This window comes from Callorhinus ursinus, unplaced genomic scaffold (assembly GCF_003265705.2).
Source record: "Callorhinus ursinus isolate GAN/ISIS: 27379988/994484 unplaced genomic scaffold, GSC_fseal_2.0 scaffold98, whole genome shotgun sequence".
Classification (NCBI taxonomy): Eukaryota; Metazoa; Chordata; class Mammalia; order Carnivora; family Otariidae; genus Callorhinus; species Callorhinus ursinus.
In genome coordinates this window covers 1,845,560-1,869,341 of record NW_027397160.1, presented here as the reverse complement: position 1 = coordinate 1,869,341, position 23,782 = coordinate 1,845,560, and the positions used below count along the sequence as shown (strand labels likewise).

Below are 23,782 nucleotides of genomic sequence, written 5' to 3'. Positions count from 1 at the left end.
ATTTTCACATATTTGAGGATTTTTCAGATATCTTTTTTTTTGTTACTGATTCCTAAATATCACTGTGGTCTGAGAATGTACTCTGTATGATTTCAATCTATTTAAATGTATTGCGTTATTTTATGGCCCAGCATATGGTCTCCCTTGGTGAATTTCTACATGTGCATGAAAAGAATCATTATTCTGCAATTGTTGGGTATAGTGTTTTATAAATGTCAATCATTTATAAAACCCAAGTTAGAGGATAGGGTTCATGTCTTGTACATACTTAAAAATTTTCTAACAATCTGTCCTATTAGTTACTGAGAGAAGAGTGCAGAGGTCCCCAACTCTAGTTCTGGATTTGTCTATTTCTCCTTGCAATTATGTCAGTTCTTGCTTCAACATATTTTGAAACTCTGTTATTAAATGCATATGATAGTTAATATTTTTCAACATCTTTGATATTATGAAAATATCTCTCTATATCTTTGAGTCTTCTCTGTCTGATAATATAACCACTCAGCCCCTCCAGCTTTCTTATGTCTAATGTGTACATAGTGTGTCTTTTTCAACCCTTTTACTTTAAACTATCTGTGTCTTTACCTTTAAATTGTGTTTCTTCCAGACACCATATATTCAGGTTTTGTTTTTTGGGCCAGTCTGATAGGCTCTGCTTGTTTACGTTTTTGTAATTATCAGTATGGTTGAGTTTAAGTCTGCCATCTTGCTGTTTTCTTTTTGTTCCATCTGTTGTTATTTTTCCTCTTTTCCTTCCTTCCATTGGATTTAATTCTTTTTTAGTATTTCATGTATCTCCTTTTGTGGCTTATTAGCTATACTTGTTTTATTTTTTCAGTGGTTGCCATAAGGCTTACAATGCACATCTTAACTTATTACTATCTACTTTCAAATATTAAACTATTTCATGGAAAACTTAAGCACCTCACAACAATATAATTCACCTGCCCTTCCCATCCTTTGTGCTGTTGTTTTCACAAATTTTACTTCTATCTATGTTGCGAACCCCATGATGTAACACTGCTATTTTTATTTATGCAATTATCATTTAAATAAATTAAAATCATTAAGTTTTTAGTGTCTATTGTTCATTCATTCATGGAGATCCATATTTCTATCTAGTATCATTTTTCTTCCGCTCGAAGAAACTTCTTTAATATTTTTGTAGCTCAGATCTTCGGGAGCCACATTGAGTTTTTGTTTGTTTGAAAATGTCTTTACTTTGCCCTCATTTTTATGTTTGTGTGTATGTGTTAATTTTTTTTTAATGTATTATTTGTTTCAGGGGTACAGGTCTATGATTCAACAGTCTTACATAATTCACAGTGCTCACCATAGCATATACCCTCCCCAATGTCCCATCACCCAGCCACCCCATCCCTCCCACCACCCTCCACTCCACCAACCCTCAGTTTCTTTCCTGAGACTAAGTCTCTTATGGTTTGTCTCCTGCCGGAGTCCAGCTCCAGCGGGGGAAGGGTCCTTGAAGGAAAGGACTGCCTCAGGGAGTGAGGAGACATGGACACAGGATCAGGTTGCAAGCATCTCCCTCCCCATAGCCTCGGAGGGACCTTTTTTATTCATTAGGGTGTTTCCTTGTTTTTCCATTCTTCCATGTGATCTTTTTTACATTTTATCGCAATCATTTCGGATTTAGAAAACAGTGTGACCTATGAAGGTTATCTACTTTCTCCAAAGGCAGCTTACAATGGGTGCACCCTATCTTATCAAAGTACTTATTCCATTTTTATCTCTTGTCCTTGCTCCATAGACACCACGGAGGATCACTCCTTTCCCAGAGGCTGTCAGATGATGCCTGCACCCTTTTTTCCTTTAATCTTAATACCATTTGTTTTTGTCCTCATTATCAACTCCAGTATAGGGAATGGGAGGAGTAGGGGCAAGGAAGTTATCCTACACCAGGGGCTTGCCTCGAGGGGCATACCAAAGGTGGCCTCCTATTTTGTATACAACATAGGGAGGTTCCTGTGCTGTGGAATGTCATGAGATTTCTCTTTCCTAGAATCCTAATGTTTCAGAGGTGCCTGAGGAAACTCAATAGGAATTTTTACTGGGCCTGGATCCAACAGCTCCCTTACAGATCGGAGGACATTGGGTATTTTTACTTCTTGGCCCTTCGTGGGCCTTTTTGGAATCAGTTTCATTATGATTGCTTGCATAGGCATAACTAAATTTATAAATCATTTTATCATGAAACCCCAGAATTGATTATAAAGATTGCCGCAAATAAAATGAAAGGAAGTAGCAGGAGCCAGCTGTGGAGTCTCCTGATTTTTCAGGATTGTCCCTCATACTTGGACTTTGTCAAACAGCATGAGTAGCTTGGCTCGTGCCAGTTTCCCTCTCTGGTTTCATCTTGTTTCACTTCTCCCTCCCTTCCCCTATGATCCTCCGTCTTGTTTCTCAAATTCCATGTATCACTGAGATTATATGATAATTATATTTCTCTGATTGACCTGTTTTGCTTAGCATAATAGCCTCTAGTTCCATCCACGTCATTGCAAATGGCAAGATTTCATTTTTTGACGGCTGCATAATATTCCATTGTGTATATATACCACATCTTCTTTATCCATTCATCTGTTGATGGACACCTAGGCTCTTTATATAGTTTGGCTATTGTGGACATTGCTGCTATAAACATTGGGGTGCATGTGCCCCTTCAGATCACTACATTTGTATCTTTGGGTAAATACCCAGTAGTGCAATTGCTGGGTTGTAGGGTAGCTCTATTTTCAATTTTTCGAGGAATCTTCATACTGTTTTCCAGAGTGGCTGCACCAGCTTGCATTCCCACCAACAGCGTAGGAGGGTTCCCTTTTCTCCGCAGCCTCTCCAACATCTGTCATTTCGTGCCTTGTTAATTTTAGCCATTCCGACTGGTGTGAGGTGGTATCTCATTGAGCTTTTGATTTGGATTTCCCTGATGCCGAAATCTGATGTGTCATTTGCAAATATCTTTTCCCATTCTGTCAGTTGTCTTTTGATTTTGTGGACTGTTTCCTTTGCTGGGCAAAAGCTTGTTATCTTGATGAAGTCCCCATAGTTCATTTTTGCCCCTGCTTCCCTTGCCTTCGGTGATGTTTCTAGGAAGAAGTTGCTGCAGCTGAGGTCAAAGAGGTTGCTGCCTGTGTTCTCCTCAAGGATTTTGATGGATTCCTGTCTCACATTGAGGTCTTTCATCCATTTTGAGTCTATTTTTGAGTGTGATGTAAGAAAATGGTCCAGTTTCATTCTTCTGCATGTGGCTGTCCAATTTTCCCAACACCGTTTGTTGAAGAGACTTTTTTCCACTGGACATTCTTTCCTGCTTTGTCGAAGATTGACCATAGAGTTGAGGGTCCATTTCTGGGCTCTCGATTCTGTTCCATTGATCTATGTGTCTGTTTTTGTGCCAGTACCATACTGTTTTGATGATGACAGCTTTGTAATAGAGCTTGAAGTCCGGAATTGTGATTCCACCAGCTTTGCTTTTCTTTTTCAACATTCCCCTGGAGATTCGGTTTATCAGTCTTTTTATTCTTTCAAAGAACCAGCTCCTGGTTTCGTTGATCTGTTCTACTCTTCTTTTGGTTTCTATTTCATTGATTTCTGCTTTGATCTTGATTATTTCTCTTCTCTTGCTGGGGTTAGGCTTTATTTGCTGTTCTTTCTCCAGCTCCTTTAGGTGTAGGGTTATGTTCTGTATTTGAGACCTTTCTCGTTTCTTGAGAAAGGCTTGTATCGCTATATACTTCCCTCTTAGCTGCATCCCAAAGAGTTTGAACTGTTGTGTTTTCATTTTCATTTGTTTCCATGAATTTTTTAATTCTTTAATTTCCTGGTTGACCCATTCATTCTTTAGTAGGATGCTCTTTAGCCTCCATGTATTTGAGTTCTTTCTGACTTTCTTCTTGTGATTGAGTTCTAGTTTCAAAGCATTGTGGTCCAAAAATATGCAAGGAATGATCCCAATCTTTTGGTACCAGTTGAGACCTGATTTGTGACCCAGGATGTGATCTATTCTGGAGAATGGTCCATGTGCACTAGAGAAGAATGTGTATTCTGTTGCTTTGGGATAGAATGTTAATATATCTGTGAAGTCCATTTGGTGCAGTGTGTCATTTAAAGCCTTTATTTCCCTGTTGATCTTTCACTTAGATGATCTGTCCATTTCAGTGAGGGGGGTGTTAAAGTCCCCTACTATTATTGTATTTTTGTTGATGTGTTTCTTTGATTTTGTTATTAATTGGCTTATGTAATTGGCTGCTCCCATGTTGGCATAGAATTTAAAATTGTTAGATCTTCTTGTTGGATAGACCCTTTAAGTATGATGTAGTGTCCTTCCTCATCTCTTATTATAGTCTTTGGTTTAAAATCTCATTTGTCTGATATAAGGATTGCCAACCCAGCTTTCTTTTGATGTCCATTACCATGGTAAATTGTTTTCCACCCTCTCACTTTAAACCTGGAGATGTCTTTGGGTGTAAAATGAGTCTCTTGCAGACAGCATATCGATGGGTCTTGTTTTTTTATCCAATCTGATAGCCTGTGTCTTTTGATTGGGGCATTTAGCCCATTTACATCAGGGTAACTATTGAAAGATATGAATTTAGTGCCACTGTATTGCCTGTAAGGTGACTGTTACTATATATTGTCTGTGTTCCTTTCTGGTCTATGCTGCTTTTAGGCTCTCTCTTTGCTTAGAGGACCCCTTTCAATATTTCTTGTAGGGCTGGTTTGGTGTTCACAAATTCTTTTAGGTTTTTTTTTGTCCTGGAAGTTTTTTTTATCTCTCCTTCTGTTTTCAATGACAGCCTAGCTGGATATGGAAGTCTTGGCTGCATATTTGCTCATTTAGTGCTCTGAATATATCATGCCAGTCCTTTCTGGCCTGCCAGGTCTCTGTGGATAGGTCTGCGGCCAATCTAACGTTTCTACCATTGTAGGTTACAGACCTCTTGTCCTGAGCTGCTTCCGGGATTTTCTCTTTGTCTCTGAGACTTGTGAGTTTTACTATTAGATGTTGGGGTGTTGACCTATTTTTATTGATTTTGAGAGGGGTTCTCTGTGCCTCCTGGATTTTGATGCCTGTTTCCTTCCCCACATTAGGGAAGTTCTCTGTTATAATTTGCTCCAATATACCTTCTGCCCTTCTTTCTTCTTCTACTTGGATCCCGATTATTCTAATGTTGTTTCACTTTATGGTATCACTTATCTCTCGAATTCTCTCCTCGTGATCCAGTAGCTGTTTATCTTTTTCTCAGCTTCTTTATTCTCCATCATTTGTTCTTCTATATCACTAATTCTCTCTTCTGCCTCATTTATCCTAGCAGTTAGAGCCTCCATTTTTTATTGCACCTCATTAATAGCCTTTTTGATTTCGACTTGGTTAGATTTTAGTTCTTTTATTTCTCCAGAAAGGGATTCTCTAGTATCTTCTATGCTTTTTTCAAGCCCAGCTACTATCTTTATAATCATAATTCTGAACTCTAGTTCCGACATCTTACTAATGTCTGTATTGATTAGGTCCCTGGAAGTCAGTACTGCCTCTTGTTCTTTTTTTTGAGGTGAGTTTTTCTGTCTTGTCATTTTGTCCAGAGGAGAATAGAAGAATGAGAGAACAAAATGCTAAAAAAATTCTAAAAGGGTAACAATGACCCCAGAAAAATATACACTGAACAAATCAGAAGACACCCAAAACCAGGGGGGAAAGAAAGGGGGGGGGAAAAAAGAGTATGATCAGGCTGGTGAAAATAACAGAGCCACACACTAGATTTTGTGTGTATTTTGGTCTGTTAGAAGAAATTGCCTCCCAAAATTTTAAAGAAAGAAAAAAAAATATATATGTATATATACAAAAATAAGGGTAAATATGATCAAGGGATGGAATATGACTGTAAAGATGAAAATTTTAAAAAGATTTTAAAAAAGGAATTGATGGGGTGCCTGGGTGGCTCAGTCATTAAGCATCTGCCTTTGGCTCAGTCATGATCCCAGGGTCCTGGCATCAAGCCCCGCATAGGGCACCCTTCTCTACAGGAAGCCTGCTTCTCCCTCTCCCACTCCCCCTGCTTGTGTTCCCTCTCTCTCTGTGTCTCTCTCTGTCAAATAAATAAATAAAATCTTTTAAAAATAAATAAATAAATAAGGAATTGATAAGAAGTTGGTTGAAAAGAGAATGTGATCAGGCGGGAGACTAGGACAATATCATACACTAGATTTAGGGTATATTTAGGTCTCTTAGAAGAAACTGTATCCCAAAATTTTAAAGAAAGAAAAACTTACATATATATACAAAAAATAAGGTTAACTACAATGAAGAGATAGAATATGACTGTAAAAATGAAAAATTAAAAAAGATTTTTAAAAAGAAATTGATAAGATTTAGGTTAAAAAAAAGAAAGAAGAAAAATTCAACTAAAAATAGAAAAAAAATAAAATTTAAAAAATTAACTTTGAAAGACTAAAGCATCATGGTAAAAAAAAGCCATGAATTCTATGTGCTGTATTCCCCTAGCGCTGGGGTTTTGCCATTCTCATTAATCAGTACACTGGGTCTTGACTGGATGTTCTTGCTGATCTGGGGGAGGGGCCTGTTGCCTTGGTTCCCAAATGTCTTTGCTGGAGGCGGAATTGCCCCACCCTTGCCAGTCCGGGGTAAGTAATCTGCTTGGGTTTGCTCAGTAGCTTCTGTTCCCTGAAAGCTTTCCGTACACTTTTGGAGGATGAGAGTGAAAATGGAGGTCTCCCAATCGCCGGTCCTGAAGGAGCTGAGAAGTCGGGCCCCACTCCTCAGTGAGCGCTCAGAGAAAAGCAGTCAATACTCCCGTCTCCCTGGCCTCAGGCCACACTCCGTGCTCACCGAGCCTGTGACTGAGCATTTCTATCTCTGACACATGACCCCATTTGGAGTCTTCAATCCTAGCAGATTCTTGGAGTGTGCTCCCGCGCCACTTCTCCTAGGGGAGGAAGGGGAGTCTCCCCGCATCTGCCACTTGTTGGGTCCCTGGTAGAAGAGCAGTGGCCCGACTGTGCCACAGATCACGGTTTATGGCAACCCCAAGCTGAGAGCCCACTCCTCGGCTCTGTCTTTGCAGCTGGCTTCCCCACTATACCTGGGAGCTCTGCCGCACTCAGGCACACCTGGTCTTTCTGTGACCCTGAGGGTCCTGAGACCACACTGTCCCAGTGAGGGTTCCACCCCCTGCTTAGCCAGTGGAGCAGACTTCTAAAGAAGTTCCAATTTTGGAGCGCCTGGGTGGCTCAGTTGGTTAAGCGACTGCCTTTGGCTCAGGTCATGATCCTGGAGTTTCAGGATCAAGTCCCGCATCGGGCTCCCTGCTCAGCAGGGAGTCTGCTTCTCCCTCTGACCCTCCCCCCTCTCATGTGCTCTCTCTCTCTCTCTTTCTCTCTCTCAAATAAATAAATAAAATCTTTAAAAAAAAAAAAAGTCCAATTTTGTGCTCCCCTGCTCTATCACTTGCTGGTAGTGGCTGACGGAGGCTCCCTCCCCCCCAGTCTGTCTTCCCGTATATCACCTCATATTCACTTCTCTGCAAGTTCCACCTTCCAGAAAGTGGTCGCTTTTCTGTTCAGAGAGTTGCTGCTATTCTTTTCCTTGATCTCCTGTTGAGTTTGTAGGTGTTCTGAATGGTTTCATAACCATCTAGCTGAATTCCTAGGACCAGAGGAAATTTAGGTCTCCTATTCTTCCACCATCTTGCTCCTCCTCCTTTGCCCTCATTTTTGAAGAATCTTTTCTCCAGATATGGAATTCTGGATTAACAGCTTCTTTCTTTTGATGCCTTAAAGATGTCGTGCCATTGTGCTTTGGCTTGCATTTTTTCTGATGAGAAGTTGGCATTCATTCTTTTTATTCACCTGTATGAAATGGGTCTTTTCTCTGGCTGTCTCCATCTTTGGTTTTTAGCAATGTAATTATGATGTACCTTGGTCTGGGGTGTGTGTGGGTGTGCGTGTGCAGAGAAAGAAGGAGAGCATATATACAGAAGTATGTTAATATATGTTTGTGTGTGTGTGTAGGCTCAATTCTTAATGAACTATAATTTCCTAAATGGAATTTCAGCCTTTTTGGTGTTAATTGTGGTATGGAGATTTCTTAATTTAAAAAGTACGTATGGATGCAAATATGTCAGGCTACCAGAGAGTGGGAGGGGATGGCCAGCCTCCAGGCCCTGGTGCTTTCAGGACCACCAGATCTAACATGTGCACAGTATGAAGTGGCCTCGTCTCTACCCAGGGCGCACTGGCCAGGAGGGTAATGAGGGCAGAACCCCAGTGCGGCTTCATGGTTGGGCAGAACGTGAAACTGTACAACAAGCGTTTCTGCCTCCAAACACCAGGAATTGAGGCCGAATAGTGTCTGGCACAGCACTGGGGACCCACGGGAGTTACAAGTGAAAGTGAAGAGGAAGGTAGAGAATAATTGCTTCTCTCTCTCTGTCAAGTCCTAAACCACAGCCTCCAGAGGGAGCCAAGTCCAACCCTTCTAAACGGCACCGGGACCGCCTGAATCAAGAGCTGAGCAAACTGACCAACTTGCTGCCCTTCCCTGAGGATGTGCGGGCCCGCCTTGACAAGCTCTCCATCCTCAGGCTGAGTGTGGGCTATCTAAAGGTGAAGAGCTACTTCGCAGGTAAGTGGCAGCTATGGTTCCAAAACAAGCTATGAGAGGCGGCTGTGCACACGTGCACTTGGAGTTTACCTGCTGTCCAGGCAAAAGCTGCATTACAGTATGTGGGTCTTGGGCAGAGGAAGAAGGCACTATGCTCAGTACAGGTGCAGGAGGGGAACCAGAACACAGGTGCATCAGTTCATACCCAACGTGATGTACAAACCTGGGCCCTGCACCATCTCTCAGGCTCTCCATGGAAGGAGATGGGCACGGGTCCCAGCCTGGCTATGTTTCACATGAGGCTCACAGATTAGCATGTGCAGAAGTCCCTAGCTGATGGCCTGACTTCTTTCCTTCCATTGCTTTGTCATTTCTTGTGATAAACCAAGTGTCCCTCCACCTTGCAGAGCTTTGGCTCAGAACAAAGCACTCATTTTTCTAAAACTAAGACATGAACTGGGATATTTCTTATCATCTTCTGGAGCCCTTATTCTTCTAAACTTCTTTACCATGTGATAGGCACAGTCTGCTCTTCTGTGTCCTTCCTGCTAATGATTCACTGTGTCATTGCTGAAAGATGGTTCTAACCCATTCCTGCAAGTGGAACTTGTACTCAGTAACTTGGGCGATGCACCTGAGCACAGGTGAGCTTGTGGCCTCCTGTTTCCCCTGGAGGAGGAGGACGTATCCCCCATAACTGATAAGCTGCAGTGCAGTGAGACAGACAGAGGAACACTTTGGGCCTGAACAACATGTTACAAATTGTCATAGCAGCTCAGAAAAGAAACTCAAAAATCAGATGGGTCCAGTCAACCTTGAAAATACCCTGGGAATTATGAAATTGCCCAAAACGCAGTGATAACTGCAAAGAAGCCACAGCTATGTAGTCAGGTACAACAGTGCTGTGGCCTGTCCACGTGGTGGTCAAGCACATCTGAGGTGGTGGCCAGGAGCTGGGTCAGAGGGTTGGGGAGGACTGCTGAACGTGTACAACATTTTCTTTTGGGGGTATTGACAGTATTTTGGACCCAGAGAGAGGTGGCAGTCGTACCACATTGTGAATGTGCTCAATGCCACTAAACTGCTCAGTTTAAAATGGTTCATTTTAGGCTACAGGAATCCCACGGGGGCTGGGATCCTTCGGAGGAAGAGGCAGGGCCCCTTTGCAACCCTCTCAGCACTCGAAGGCCCTGAATGGCTCCTCTGCTTGCTTCTGCCATCTGCCTCCAGGTGGCCTGCCCAGGGCTGGGCCAGGGACTTTTCTCCTCCAGAGAAAAAACCACTGGCCTGGTTCGGGCCAATGAGCACAGGGGCTTGTCCTCACCCACTCAGCTGTGCTGCAGGCCACTGACGGTGGTGGAGACCTCAGACCCTCTGCCCGAGGTCTGATTTCTCCCCAGGGTGGCCCAAAGGAAAGAGGCACACGTGTGCCTTCGTGCGTTGTGACCTGCTTTCACATGGAAACACTTGATCCTCAGCCGTCCAAGCTCCGAGCTGTGGGTTTCTGTCCTGTCGCTCCCGTTACTTCCGTGCACTCCTCCTCTGGGTCTCTCCTCTGAACGGATGAATGACTTCCAACGCTGTTTCTTGTATAGACAGGAGTAGGGAGAGTCTGGGTGACGGACACAGCCACCTCAAGAGCCAGCCTGGGGAAAACGGTCCCCACTCCTGCTGGACCCTCAAGAAGGCAGAAGGCTGGGCCACAGCATCCACCCCGAAAGCTTTGTTCAAGACACGCTGCTGTGTCCGTAGGATCCTAGCCTCCCCAAACCACAGAATCCAAGGGCCCAGCTTCCTCCTGACATGGCCTGAGACGGGGGCTGGGGCCTTCCTTCCCCACTGTGGATGGACTTTAAAGCCTGCTTTTTAGGGCTCGGTCGGGTCTTCCTCCCCTGCCCCCAACTCTGGAGCTCTCATGGCCCTGCCCTCCCATTTGTGTCCCCTGCCTGATCTCCACCACTCCCCATGTCCCCTGCCCTGCTCTCCTCCCGCTCTGAGCTAACCCTTGGCCCCTTCATGACACCCTCGGCAGCTCTGGCCATCTAGCTTCGAAGTGTGTGACTCTGTGACCCTCTTTATTTTCCTTGCAAGGTGCCTGAAAGAGCAGGTGCCAGTTTGTCTTTATCATTTAGTGTCCAGTCAGTGGAGGAGAGAGACCAAACCCTGAGGACTTGGCACCTATTTAACCCCCATCTGCCTTTCAGGGGCTGCACCAGGCAAGGCAGGGAGTCCAACAGGCAGACAACAAGGCAAAGGGCTGCATGGGTGGGCGCAACCGCTTGTCCCAAGGCCAGCAGCTGATGGCTACCCTGGGTTACATTCTGTCCTCTGTGTTGGTCAGGGGTCAGGTGGGCTCCATGCAGGCACATTGGGTGGCAGGCGCCCAGTGCGGTGTGAAACACAGTCAGGCAGCTGCCTCTACTCCTAGGAGCCCACAGCACCCGCCCCAGGTGGACTGAGGGGGAGACAGTTGCCTGCACACATCCCCAGGGGAGAGGGCAGCTGAAGACCAGCTTCCACCCTTTCTCCAGAAATCTCCATGTTCTAAACAAGGACATATTTTTTTAAATGACTGGCTAAAGTTAAAATTAAAGATTTGAGTAGAAATCCACACTTTTCTTTGGAAAATGCTTCTTAACCTCAACTAGAGGTTAAGAACCAACAAGACCCATAATGGTTTTTTTAAGCTCAAGGCAATGAGATGAATGTGTCCAGTCTGTCCCTGTAACCCTTACCACCTGTCTTAGTCAGGGACAAGTCTGCAGCCCCTTTATGGAGTGACTGCCTGTCCAAACCCAGTAGGGACATGTCCCAGAGAGTTCACCTGCCCCAACACTGAGGGTGCTTGCTCTTCCAGAGAATGTTCACCAGGCAGAAGGCCGGGTGGCCACCAGGGCCTGGACCTCAGTGTTCTGCAGTTAGAAAAGCACTAGTCTCACCAGGGAGCTGCAGTGATGCCAAGAGAGGCTCTGTAGAGACCAGGGGGCTGCAGAGGAGCCATCTGCTCTGATGGGGTGGGGGTGAGATTTTCCTCCACCCACTAACCACACACCCCCATTACACTGCCCATTATCACTCCTCCTACCACCACCTTCCCCAAAGTATCTGGGAGCTGGACATGCAAACAGAGGCTCCTGGGAAAAGGGTGTGTGTGAACAAAGCCTCCTGCATGTTCCTGTTGCACCCCCTTCCCAGCGCAAGGGGAGCTCTACCACCTGGACCTTTGCCTCTTCTGAGATACTGTTAAGAAATCACTGAACCAAAAGAGGTATAGTTGACCTAAAAGTCTAAAGTTGGTCCAAATGGGCTTTGAATCAATATGCTTAACTCTGAGCATATTCTTCAGCACATTCTGATTTTGTTTCTTCTGACCATGTTGTATCAATCCCAACCCTTCTTGGCTACCTTCATGCCATTTCCCTATGCATCCACTGGAAGGTTGGTAAACAGGGTAGATATGTCCAACTGCTTCTGGGGAGCATTTCTCTGCCCCCGCCCACTTCCACAGTCAACAGGACAGGTGCCATGTTTCAAAAGTTTCATAACTAAACTGTTAGCCCATATTCAGCCACTGTATGCTCCTCAAATCTGGCTACCCTGTTTCCCTTTCTTTTCTTTCTTTCTCTGTGACTCAACATTATATAATTTTCATATTATGTAATTTATTCTCAATAAGAAAGAACTGCTGTCTATTGAGCATCCTCTATGAGCCAGGCTTTTTGCCCAGGTATCTCATCTGAGTCTGTGAGGCATTGTCATTTATCCCCCCATGCAGATAGCAAAGTGAGGCTCAGAGAAGTGAAGGGTTCCAAAGGTGGCATGGCAGTAGGAGAGAGCCAGGGATGAACCTGCTCCCACAGCACTGGGCAGAGCCTCTTTTGCCATGTGAAATGAGGTAGTTTGAAGCCACAAACTTGAGCTAGAGGAGACTGGGTGGCCCATCACTTGGGTCTTAGGCTGGGGCCCACTGCAGAGTAAGCAGATGAGAGATTATGCTGGAGACATGGGGGAAAAGCACATTGCCACATGTCCCAAAGAGACCACTGGCTGAATGAGAACCCACTGCTCACACTCCTCTGGGAACTTGGGGGATGTCCTGGCTGGGGCTGCTCTACCTGGTGGACAAGCACGTTAGCCCTCAACATGCAGGGAGGTGCAAACCTGAGAAGATGTGGAGCATATCTGTGGGTGGTGCAGAACTAGAGGTGTGTGGGCATTCTGGATCCCTGCTAGCCTGGGCCTGGCCCAAATGCCTTGCTCTGCAGAGAAGAATGTCTTGTTTGTAGGATAACTCAGTGTGGGGCTGCTCTTGGGTTGAATTCCTTCCTCACACCAGCCCCTTTCCCATACCTTTATCCTCCACAGACAACCAGCCACATCTCCAGAACCAGCTGACCCAGGGCCACTCTGGTGGTCCTGGGCCAGAGCACAGAGGTAAGATTGCCCTGGTTTCCACAGAGTTCTGCAATAACAAAAAAGGGTGTTTGTTTTAGGCTTACTAAGAAGTAAAATGACTCCCAGACCTCTATGTACAAATGGTTCTCCTCTGATTTCAAGCAGACTTGGCTTCTCACAGCTACTCTGTCATTGATGTTAGCTTGAACAAGCATGAGCAGCTCCAGTAGCCCCTGGGTTTCTTTCCAGGAATTGAGACCAGATCACTTAATGGGAAATTTTGTGGCCGTAAAATGGTTTCCGTAAACAAGAGCTATGCCAAAGAGGATCGTTAAACATTTGTTTTCAATAATGCTTTCTCCTCCTCAGCCACCCTAAGGGACAGCATTGAAGACTGCCCAGCTGACCCACCCATGAATCCAGGAGGAAGTGAGCATACCTCTCCACAGGTCAATCTACAACTGTTTCCTGAAGGGGACTTGCTTCTTCAGGTACTGTATGATATTTTCCATCTCTATTCCCTGTCAGTGGTTATGATTATAACAGAATCAGACCTCAGAGTTTTCCAGAAAACATTTTGTTTCAACTCTTGTTGAATTTATCTTTAATTATCGTGTCAAGTTTCTGGTTGAGTAGAGTATTCTATATCTATTTTCCCCATTTTTTTGGACAATTCTGTAACCATAGTGCCATGGGGGTGAGAGTCACACATGGGAAGAGTCAGAAACCCTGAATGTCAGTCCCTGATGGCCACCTGCTAGTCAAGTAGCAGCCACCTCTCCCCACAAGGGTGATGTTGATTTCCCCTAGCTGCCTCAGGGTTGTGAGACTCAAGGGGAAGGATGTATATGCAAATCATACTATAAGCCATCAAACCCAAGAAGTGAAACAAATGTACAAAGGAAAAATATATTTTCTGTATATGGAAATATTAGCAATATTAGCATACCATATTTCATTGTTACTACTTTTGAGCATTTAAAAACTTTCTTTCTCTGGAATTTTCTATTTAAATATAATATATTGCTGGTACCTTAGCAAGGAATCCAGGTTCTGGGTTCCACAGACAGTCCAGGAAGAACATGCATAACCACTGGGTGATTGGCCATAGAAGCTGGTGGATCTCTTCTTCAGGAAAGAGGGGATGGCATGAAAGATTGTTGCATCTTTTATTTGTATAGTAAGGGTTCATTTACCTGTTGAGATAAATCATTAGACTCTTCTCAGAGTAACTTAAAAGTTAGTCTGTTGTCTCCCCCCACCCTCAAGCTGAAAGAACTACATTTTTAATGCTTCAGATCTTTTTTTAGACTTCAAAAGAGACCCGCTACAAATATTAGCGTATGTTATATCTAGATACATGACTGTTGGTTAGTTTGATCTCTTTACTTTTTAGTGAGTTTGAACTGTTTTGTACTTTTATCCTTAAGATAGAAATTTTAACACAAAGCATCTCTTATAATTTCAAATGTTTGTTTAGCTAAAAATGATCAAAATTCTGAATTAGTCAGTGTTCTCCAGAGAAATAAACCCAGTAGGTTGTGTGTGTGTGTGTGTAGAGAGAGAGAGAGAGATTTTAAGGAATTGGCTCATGTGATTGTGGGGCCTGACAAATATGAAACCTGTAGGGCAGGCTAGAAGCCTCTATACTCAGGAAAAAATTGATGTTGCAGTCTTGAGTCCAAAGACTGAATGCAAAATTATTTCTCCCTGGGGGATCCTCAGGGTTTTTTTTCTCTTAAGTCCTTCAACTGATTGGATGTAGCCCACCCATGTTATGGAAAGTAATCTGCTTTACTCAAAGTCCACTGATTTAGATGTTATTCACATTTAAAAATAAATGGCTTTGGGGTGCCTGGGTGGCTCAGTTGGTGAAGCCTCCAACTCGGTTTCAGCTCATCATGATCTCGTGGTCATGAGATCAAGCCCCGCTTCAAGCTCCATGCTGAGTGTAGAGTCTGCTTCAGATTCTCTCTCCCTCTCTCTCCCCCTCTGCTCCTCCCCCTGCTCACTCATGCTCTCTCTCTCTAAAATAAATAAAGAAAATTGTTTTTAAAAAATATTTAAAAATAAATGCCTTCAGAGAAACATCTAGACTAGTATTTGAACCAATCTCTCACCACAGCCTAGCCAAATTGACACGTAAAGCTAACTGTCACAACTTTATGTTTAGTTGCATTTTAAATGGATATCTGTAAAGATTAATTTTAGTTGCTAAGGAAAAAAATAAACTTCTTTCAATTGATAAAGAACTATTAACCTTAAAAATAAACCTGTCAGTTATTTTACCAACAAAAGCAAGTCTGTTTGGAAATAGAGAATTAAAATTTGAGACAAGCACACTAGGGCAAAACCATAGGCAAGTCCAGAGAACAAACAACAAGAATGCTCTCTTATAGAGGAAAGGGGGAGTTGGGAGGGCTCTTATCAACAAAAAGTCCATTGGAGTAAACTGGGAGCAGTGTAATAGCTTCTCATTGGTTGAGCTGTGACTGTCTCATTGGCTGGGCTTTGATGGCCTCTCATTGGCTGGGCTGTGACAGCCTCTCATTGGCTGGGCTATTGCTAGGGGGATAAGAAGAGCTTCTTTTTCCTGCTGGAATAGTAAAGTAGCTAAAGTGGTATAGACTTGTCTCTTCCTGTTGGGGTCTGCAGTTGATGATGAGTAGCAGGGTGTGAGAGCTCCGACCTCTGGCCCCCCTACTCCATTTTATTTTTTTTTAAGGGAATACTAATTATTTTTTATTTTTTATTTTTTAAATTTTATTATGTTATGTTATTCACCATACAATACATCATTAGTTTTTGATGTGGTGATCCACGATCCATTGTTTTCGTATAACATCCAGTGCTCCATGCAGTACGGGCCCTCCTTAATACCCATCACCGGGCTAACCAATTCCCCCTCCCCACTCCCCTCTAAAACCCTGTTTGTTTCTCAGAGTCCATAGCCTCTCATGGTTCATCTCTCCCTCCAATTCCCCCCCTCTTCATTTTTCCTTTCCTTCTCCTAATGTCCTCCATGCTATTCCTTATGTTCCACAAATAAGTGAAACCGTATGATAATTGACTTTCTCTGCTTCACTTATTTCACTTAGCACAATCTCCTCCAGTCCCACCCCTGTTGATGTAAAAGTTGAGTATTCATCCTTTCTGATGGCTGAGTAATAGTCCATTGTATATATGGACCACATCTTCTTTATCCATTCATCTGTTGAAGGGCATCTCGGCTCTTTCCACAGTTTGGCTATTGCGGACATTGCTGCTATGAACCCTGGGGTGCATATGGCCCTTCTTTTCACTACATCTGTGTCTTTGGGGTGAATACCCAGGAGTGCAATTGCTGGGCCATAGGGTAGCTCTAGTTTTAATTTTTTGAGGCACCTCCACAATGTTTTCCCAAGTGGCTGTACCAACTTGCATTCCCACCAACAGTGTAAGAGGGTTCCCCTTTCTCCACAACCTCTCCAACATTGGTTGTTTCTTTCCCTGTCCAATTTTGCCATTCTAATTGGTGTAAGGTGTATCTCAATGTGGTTTTGATTTGAATTTCCCTGATGGCTAATCATGATGAACATTTTCTCATGTGTCTGTTCGCCATTTGTATGTCTTCTTCAGAGAAGTGTCTTTTCATGTCTTCTGTCCATTTTTTAACTTGATTATTTGTTTTTTGGGTGTTGAGTTTGAGAAGTTCTTTACAGATCTTGGATACCAGCCCTTTATCTGTAGTGTCATTTGCAAATATCTTCTCCCATTCTGTGGGTTGCCTCTTTGTTTTGTTGACTGTTTGCTATGCAGAAGCTTTTTATTTTGATGAAGTCCCAAAAGTTCATTTTTGCTTTTGTTTCACTAGCCTTTGGAGATGTATCTTGAAAAATGTTGCTGTGGCCGATGTCAAAGAGTTTACTGCCTATGTTCTCTAGGATTTTGATGGATTCCTGTCTCACATAGAGGTCTTTCATCCATTTTGGGTTTATCTTTGTGTATGGTGTTAGAGAATGGTCGAGTTTCATTCTTCTGCATGTGGCTGTCCAATTTTCCCAGCACCATTTATTGAAGAGACTGTCTTTTTCCCATTGCATATTTTTTCCTGCTTTGTCGAAGATGATTTGACCATAGAGTTGAGGGTGCATATCTCGGTTCTCTATTCTGTTCCATTGATCTATGTCTGTTTTGTGCCAGTACCATGCTGTCTGGGTAATCACAGCTTTGTAATATAGCTTGAAATCGGGCAACGTGATGCCCCCCGCTTTGTTTTTCTTTTTCAACATTTCCTTGGCGATTCGGGGTCTTTTCTCGTTCCATACAAATTTTAGGATTGTTTGCTCCAGCACTTTGAAAAATGTCATTGGAATTTTGATTGGGATAGCATTGAAGGTATAGATTGATCTAGGTAGCATAGACATTTTAACAATGTTTATTCTTCTGCTCCATGAGCATGGAATGTTTTTCCATCTTTTTGTGTCTTCTTCAATTTCTTTCATGAGTGTTCTGTAGTTCCTAGAGTATAGATCCTTTACCTCTTTGGTTAGATTTATTCCGAGGTATCTTATGGTTTTTGGTGCTATTGTAAATGGAATTGTTTCTCTAATTTCTCTTTCTACAGTTGCATTGTTAGTGTACAAGAAAGCAACTGATTTCTGCGCATTGATTTTGTATCCTGCCACATTACTGAATTGCTGTATGAGTTCTAGTAATTTGGGGGTGGAGTCTTTTGGGTTTTCCACATAAAGTATCATGTCATCTGTGAAAAGAGAAAGTTTGACTTCTTCTTTGCCAATTTGAATACGTTTTATTTCTTTTTGTTGTCTGATTGCTGTTGCTAGGACTTCTAGTACTATGTTGAACAATAGTGGCAAGAGTGGGCATCCTTGACGTGTTCCTGATCTTAAGGGAAAGGCTCTCAGCTTTTCCCCATTGAGGATGATATTCGCTGTGGGTTTTTCATAGATGGATTTTATGAACTTGAGGAATGTTCCCTCTATCCCTGTACTCTGAAGAGTTTTAATCAGGAAAGGATGTTGTATTTTGTCAAATGCTTTTTCTGCATCAATTGAGAGGACCATATGATTCTTCTCTCCCATCTTCTTAATGTGTTCTATCACATTGATTGATTTGCAAATGTTGAACCACCCTTGCATTCCGGGGATAAATCCCACTTGGTCGAGGTAGATGATCCTTTTAATGTATTGTTGGATCCTATTAGCTAGGATTTTGTTGAGGATTTTGGAATCCATATTCATCAGGGACATCGGTCTGAAATTCTCCTTTTTGATGGGGTCTTTGCCTGGTTTGGGGATTAAGGTAATGCTTGCCTCATAGAATGAGTTTGGAAGTTTTCCTTCTGTTTCTATTTTTTGAAACAGCTTCAGTAGAATAGATATTATTTCTTCTTTGAATGTTTGGTAGCATTCCCCAGGGGATCCATCAGGCCCTGGACTCTTGTTTTTTAGGAGGTTTTTGATCACTGCTTCAATCTCATTACTGGTTATTGGCCTATTCAGGTTGTCAGTTTCTTCCTGTTTCAGTCTTGGCAGCTTATAGGTTTCCAGGAAGGCCTCCATTTCATCCAGATTGCTCAGTTTATTGGCATATAGTTGTTGATAATACTTTCTAATAATTGTTTCTATTTCCTTGGTGTTACTCGTGATCTCTCCCCTTTCATTCATAATGTTATTAATTTGGATCCTTTCTCTTTTCTTTTGGATAAGTCTGGCCAGTAGTTTACTGATCTTATTAATTCTTTCAAAGAACCAACTTCTAGTTTCATTGATCTGATCTAATAGGTTTCTGGTTTCTAATTCATTGATCTCTGCTCTAATCTTAATTATTTCTCTTCTAATGCGTGGCTTAGGCATCGTTTGTTGCTTTTCCTCTAGTTCTTTTAGGAGTAGAGTTAGTTGGTGAATTCGGGATTTTTCCGTTTTTTTGAGTGAGGCTTGGATGGCTATGTATTTCCCCCTTAGGACTGCCTTTGCAGTATCCCATAGGTTTTGGACTGATGTGTTTTCATTCTCATTGATTTCCATGAATTGTTTAAGTTCTTTGATTTCCTGGTTGACCCAAACATTCTTGAGCAGAGTGGTCTTTAGCTTCCAGGTGTTTGAATTTCTGCCAAAATTTTTCTTGTGATTGAGTTCCAGTTTAAAGCATTGTGGTCTGAGAATATGCAGGAAATAATTTCAGTCTTTTGGTATCAGTTGAGACCTGATTTGTGACCCAGTATGTGGTCTACTCTGGAGAAAGTTCCATGTGCGCTCGAGAAGAATGAGTATTCTGTTGTTTTAGGGTGGAATGTTCTGTAAATATCTATGAAGTCCATCTGGTCCAGTGTATCATTCAAAGCTCTTGTTTCCTTGTTGATTTTCTGCTTAGATGATCTGTCCATTGCTGAGAGTGGAATATTGAGGTCTACAATTAACATATTGTTATCAATATGACTCTTTATTTTGGTTAACAGTTGGCTTATGTAGATGGCTGCTCCCATGTTGGGGGCGTAGATATTTACAATTGTTAGATCTTCTTGTTGGATAGACCCTTTAAGAATGATATAGTGTCCTTCTGTGTCTCTAACTACAGACTTTAGTTTAAAATCGAATTTGTCTGATATAAGAATTGCTACCCCAGCTTTCTTTTGAGGTCCGCTGGCAAGGAAGATGGATCTCCATCCCTTCACTTTCAGTCTGGATGTATCTTTAGGTTCAAAATGAGTCTCTTGTAGACAGCATATGGATGGGTCCTGTCTTTTCATCCAATCTTCAACCCTGTGCCATTTTATGGGAGCATTTAGGCCATATACACTGAGAGTGATTATTGAAAGATATGAATTGATTGTCATCATGTTGCCTGTGAAGATGTTGTTTTTATAGATTATCCCTGTAAGTTTCTGTTGTATATCACTCTTGGGGTCTTTCTCCTTTTATAGAACCCCCTTAATATTTCTTGCAGGGCCGGCTTAGTGGTCACATATTCTTTCAGTTTCTGCCGGTCTCAGAAGCTCTGCATCTCTCCATCCATTCTAAATGACAGCCTTGCTGGATAAAGTATTCTTGGCTGCATGTTCTTCTCGTTTAGTACCCTGAATATGTCTTGCCAGCCATTTCTGGCTTGCCAGGTCTTGTGGATAGGTCTGACGTTATTCTGATGTTCCTCCCTCTGTACATTGGGAATCTCTTCCCCCTAACTGCCCTTAAGATGATTTCCTTGGTTCTAAGATTTGCGAGTTTTACTATTACATGCCGGGGCGTTGGCCTGTTTTCCTTGATCTTGGGAGGGGTCCTCTCTGCCTCTAGGACGCGAATGTTTGTTTCATTCCCCAGATTAGGGAAGTTCTCAGCTATGATTTGCTCAAATATATCTTCTAGTCCTCTCTCTCTCTCCACTCCCTCCAGGATTCCAATAATTCTGACATTGGAACGCTTCATGGTGTCACTTATTTCTCTGATCCTATTTTCATGGGTTCTTGAGTTGTTTTTCCCTGGCCTCTTCTTTTCCCTTTTTATCTATTAAATTGTCTTCCAGGTCACTGATTCGTTCTTCTGCCTCACTTACCCTAGCTGTTAGATTATCTAGATTAGATTGGATATCATTGATAGCATTTTTAAGTTTTGCCAATTCAGCTTTCATTTCTGCCCTTAGAGATTCTATGTTGCCATTAATTGATTTCTCCATTCTAGCTATTATCTTCACAATTGCTAACCTGAATTCCATCTCCCACATCTTGGTTATATCTGCATCCATTTGTAAATCTGCAGCATAAGTCATAATTTCTGAGTCTTTCCTATTTTGGGGGTTCCTCCTCCTAGTCATTCTGTTGATGGGTGGTTGAGGGAATGTATAGAGTCCAAATTATTGACCAGAACCCAAGCAAGATGCACCTGTTTTCTAGGGACGTTAGGGTTGCTGGCCTCTTGTTCTTCCAGCCTGTCTTCTGGCAGAGGGGCCTGCCGTGCTGTTATTCAGGCAACCCTGTTTGGGCAGAGTTGCCCTGCCCCCCTGTGGCAGGGGATGGGCTCAGTGAGAACCAGTTTTGGGGGCTTTTGTTCTCTGGTGGCTTTCCAGGTCTCTTCTGAGAGTCGGAGCAGAAGAGACCATTTCCAGCCCTCTGCCTCAGAGCAGAGATCGCAGTCTGTTCTTCAGTGAGCTCTCCAGGCCACACTATCTCCGTTTCTGTCTGTGCTGCTATAAACTGCAGTGTCCTGGGTTGTGCGCCCCTCCGCAGTGCCCCAGTCCTGCCTCAAGGTCGGGGCACGTCTCCGCCCTTTGTGCTTCTAAAACTGCCAACCACTCCCAGTTCGCACTCAAAACCTGCCGCTCCGGGTTTCTGTCCCGGGGCTGCCCTAAAGTCCTTTCCCTGCCGCTACCAGTCTGCAAGTCTGTGCCCTCTCCCTAGCACAGGAGGCTATTGCCCACCAGTAGTGTAGGGACCCCATGGCCAGGCTCCCTCCTGCTGCTGTTTATCCTCCGATATCTGCCAGCGGAATCATGGCTCCCTGCTCCGTACCTCGAAACCAACCATCTGAGATATTCTGTTTGTAGAGATCCAGATCTTCTTACATCTCAGGCTGATTTCGTGGGTGCTCAGAGTGGTCTGGTAGATATCCAGCTCAATTTCAGGGACCACTTGGAATAGGGTCCCCTACTCCTCTGCCATCTTTTCTCCCCTTCACCCCCTACTCCATTTTAAATGAGGTTTCCTTTGATTTTCACACTTCCCACTTTTGGTCAAGATCTTTCTTCAAAAGAACCTCTGACCAAGAATCGGGTTTTCCATATTTGGTGGTTTTGTCCCTCAGTACCAGGAAAGACCTTTCCTGGTCATCTCATCCTAAGTCAGAGGGAAAGTGCACAACAGTTGGAAACCACCTAAGACCACATTTGAGTAACAAGGAAGGTCAGAAGGGAGACCTCCCAGGCACCTCCCATCTATAATCCATATTTATCAAGATTGTAAGCACTAAAGATCATCTCCTCATTGGGTACATCATTTTTACAAAAGTTTGACAGGCAACAAAATGCAAAACTTAAAATAATTATACATACAGAATAAGTAATTTACAATTCCAAATTGTATGATGGTACAAAACCAGGACCCTAAGTTTGAAAGTATAAAACTGAAATATTTATTGGCATTTATTCCAACTTAGGGGAGAAAAGTTCTCCCTACAGAGGCAAATCTGGAGTCATGCATGCCTCCCAGAAGTCCCCAGTTAAAGTGGCCATGAGAGCAGAATAGTGAATACTAGAAGAGTACACTGAAGAATTAACCAAATGTATTTGGGAAGATCCAGTGCAGATATAAATATGAAGCAATAGCTAATGAACTTTTTGCAAAACAGCAAAACTTCAAAGATGTATTAAAACAGTATTGTTATCTCAAAAGAACCATTTGGAGCCAAATGTGTTACTGATAATACAACCTGTAAGGTTGCAAATTCTAAGGCCATTCATTTGGATAAGAAGCCAAAATCAGTTAATAGTTTGGATGAAAGAAAGACTTTTGTAAATTCTGAACTTTCTAATCCTTCAAAAAACTCATAGAATCATGATGAGGCTGTTTCCCAAAGGCCATAATCAAAAGAAGTTTTTCCCTTTCACAAGGGTTTCAGAAATGCAGACAAGGATACACAGACCTGGTCTGGACATAGTAGGAAAGCTGTCTTCCCAGGTGTTTTCTGCTTTAATTCCAGGAAATCTTTACTTTCAGGACACCTGGTGGTGTGCAGGTCCAGTCAGGGTTTGGTGCTTTCTTCAGATGTGTCTCATGAATCCAAGAGTCTATCCCTTGGGTTTTGGTGGCACAAGCATTGGTTTGCAGTCCTGATAAGAGTATTTCCAGTGAAATTAAAGAGATTCTTTCTGGAGGTGTCATTTCCAAAAGACAGTTAGGCTTTTATAATATTGAAGCATATCTCTTTTTATCAGCTGTGGGTTAGAGGAGGCAGGGACAAGTGCATTGGGTGCCCTGTGACTATCTCAAAGGATGGGAGTCTACACGTTTCAGAGGAGATGGACCTGAGATTTAGGGCTAACAGCAATGCCTTAGCCAGTATATTTGGAGGATCTCTACAAATTTTGCCAATTGAGTCTTAATAGTTCCCTTAGTGTGTTTTGACTATCCCTGAGAATTAAAGATGTTATGTACAATGACAGCGTTGTCAAACCGGCCAAACATCATAGAGTTGTCAAAGCACCTGGCCAGTAAAATGGATTCCCCAGTCACTATAAAGTTTAAGAGGGACTCCCCAAGTAGGGATAATATTTTCTGACAGAATTCTAAGCCATGATAAAAGCATTGGCCTGTCTAGAAGAAACAACTTCAGTCCAGTGAGAAAAAATATTTCCCAACCAATTTTGGTTCATGAATGCTATCATTCTGCCAGTAGATCAATGGTTTAATGCATGTACAGTTGTAAGTATTGGGAATTTTAGAATTTCTGGTAAAGTTAGAGAGTTATTTGGTCCAAACCAGAGTTCTCTTCTTATTCAACGGATAATTATTAGATTTTCAATATTTTTTTCCTTCTCTGGGGTTTGGTATCTCTTGTCAGTTTTTCCAAATTAGCATTTAAGAAAACATCCCTTTAGACCATGACAGAGGTTTGGCTCTTGGTTTTCATGAAAGCAATGTTTTTTTGTGGAAATAACAGAGAAGTGGGCTCCTTTGGCCTCCAAGGAGTCAAGTCTACAATGCCCAGGAATCTTAATAATAATCAGAGCAGCTCGCAAAATTATGTCATCTAATAAATT

The 23,782-nt window shown here is 42.7% G+C and overlaps 1 protein-coding gene across 1 annotated transcript in view; it reads left to right on the top strand.

Moving 5' to 3' along the window:
• The window catches only part of LOC112816746 (aryl hydrocarbon receptor-like), a gene marked incomplete at its 5' end in the record, with an annotated part of 58,317 nt that overhangs the window by 3,116 nt on the left and 31,419 nt on the right, over window positions 1-23,782 (top strand). Inside the window, 2 exons of the mRNA XM_073888909.1 lie at window positions 8,472-8,659; window positions 13,403-13,524. Coding sequence (XP_073745010.1) covers window positions 8,472-8,659; window positions 13,403-13,524 — 310 coding nt within the window. The remainder of the gene's footprint in view (window positions 1-8,471; window positions 8,660-13,402; window positions 13,525-23,782) is intronic.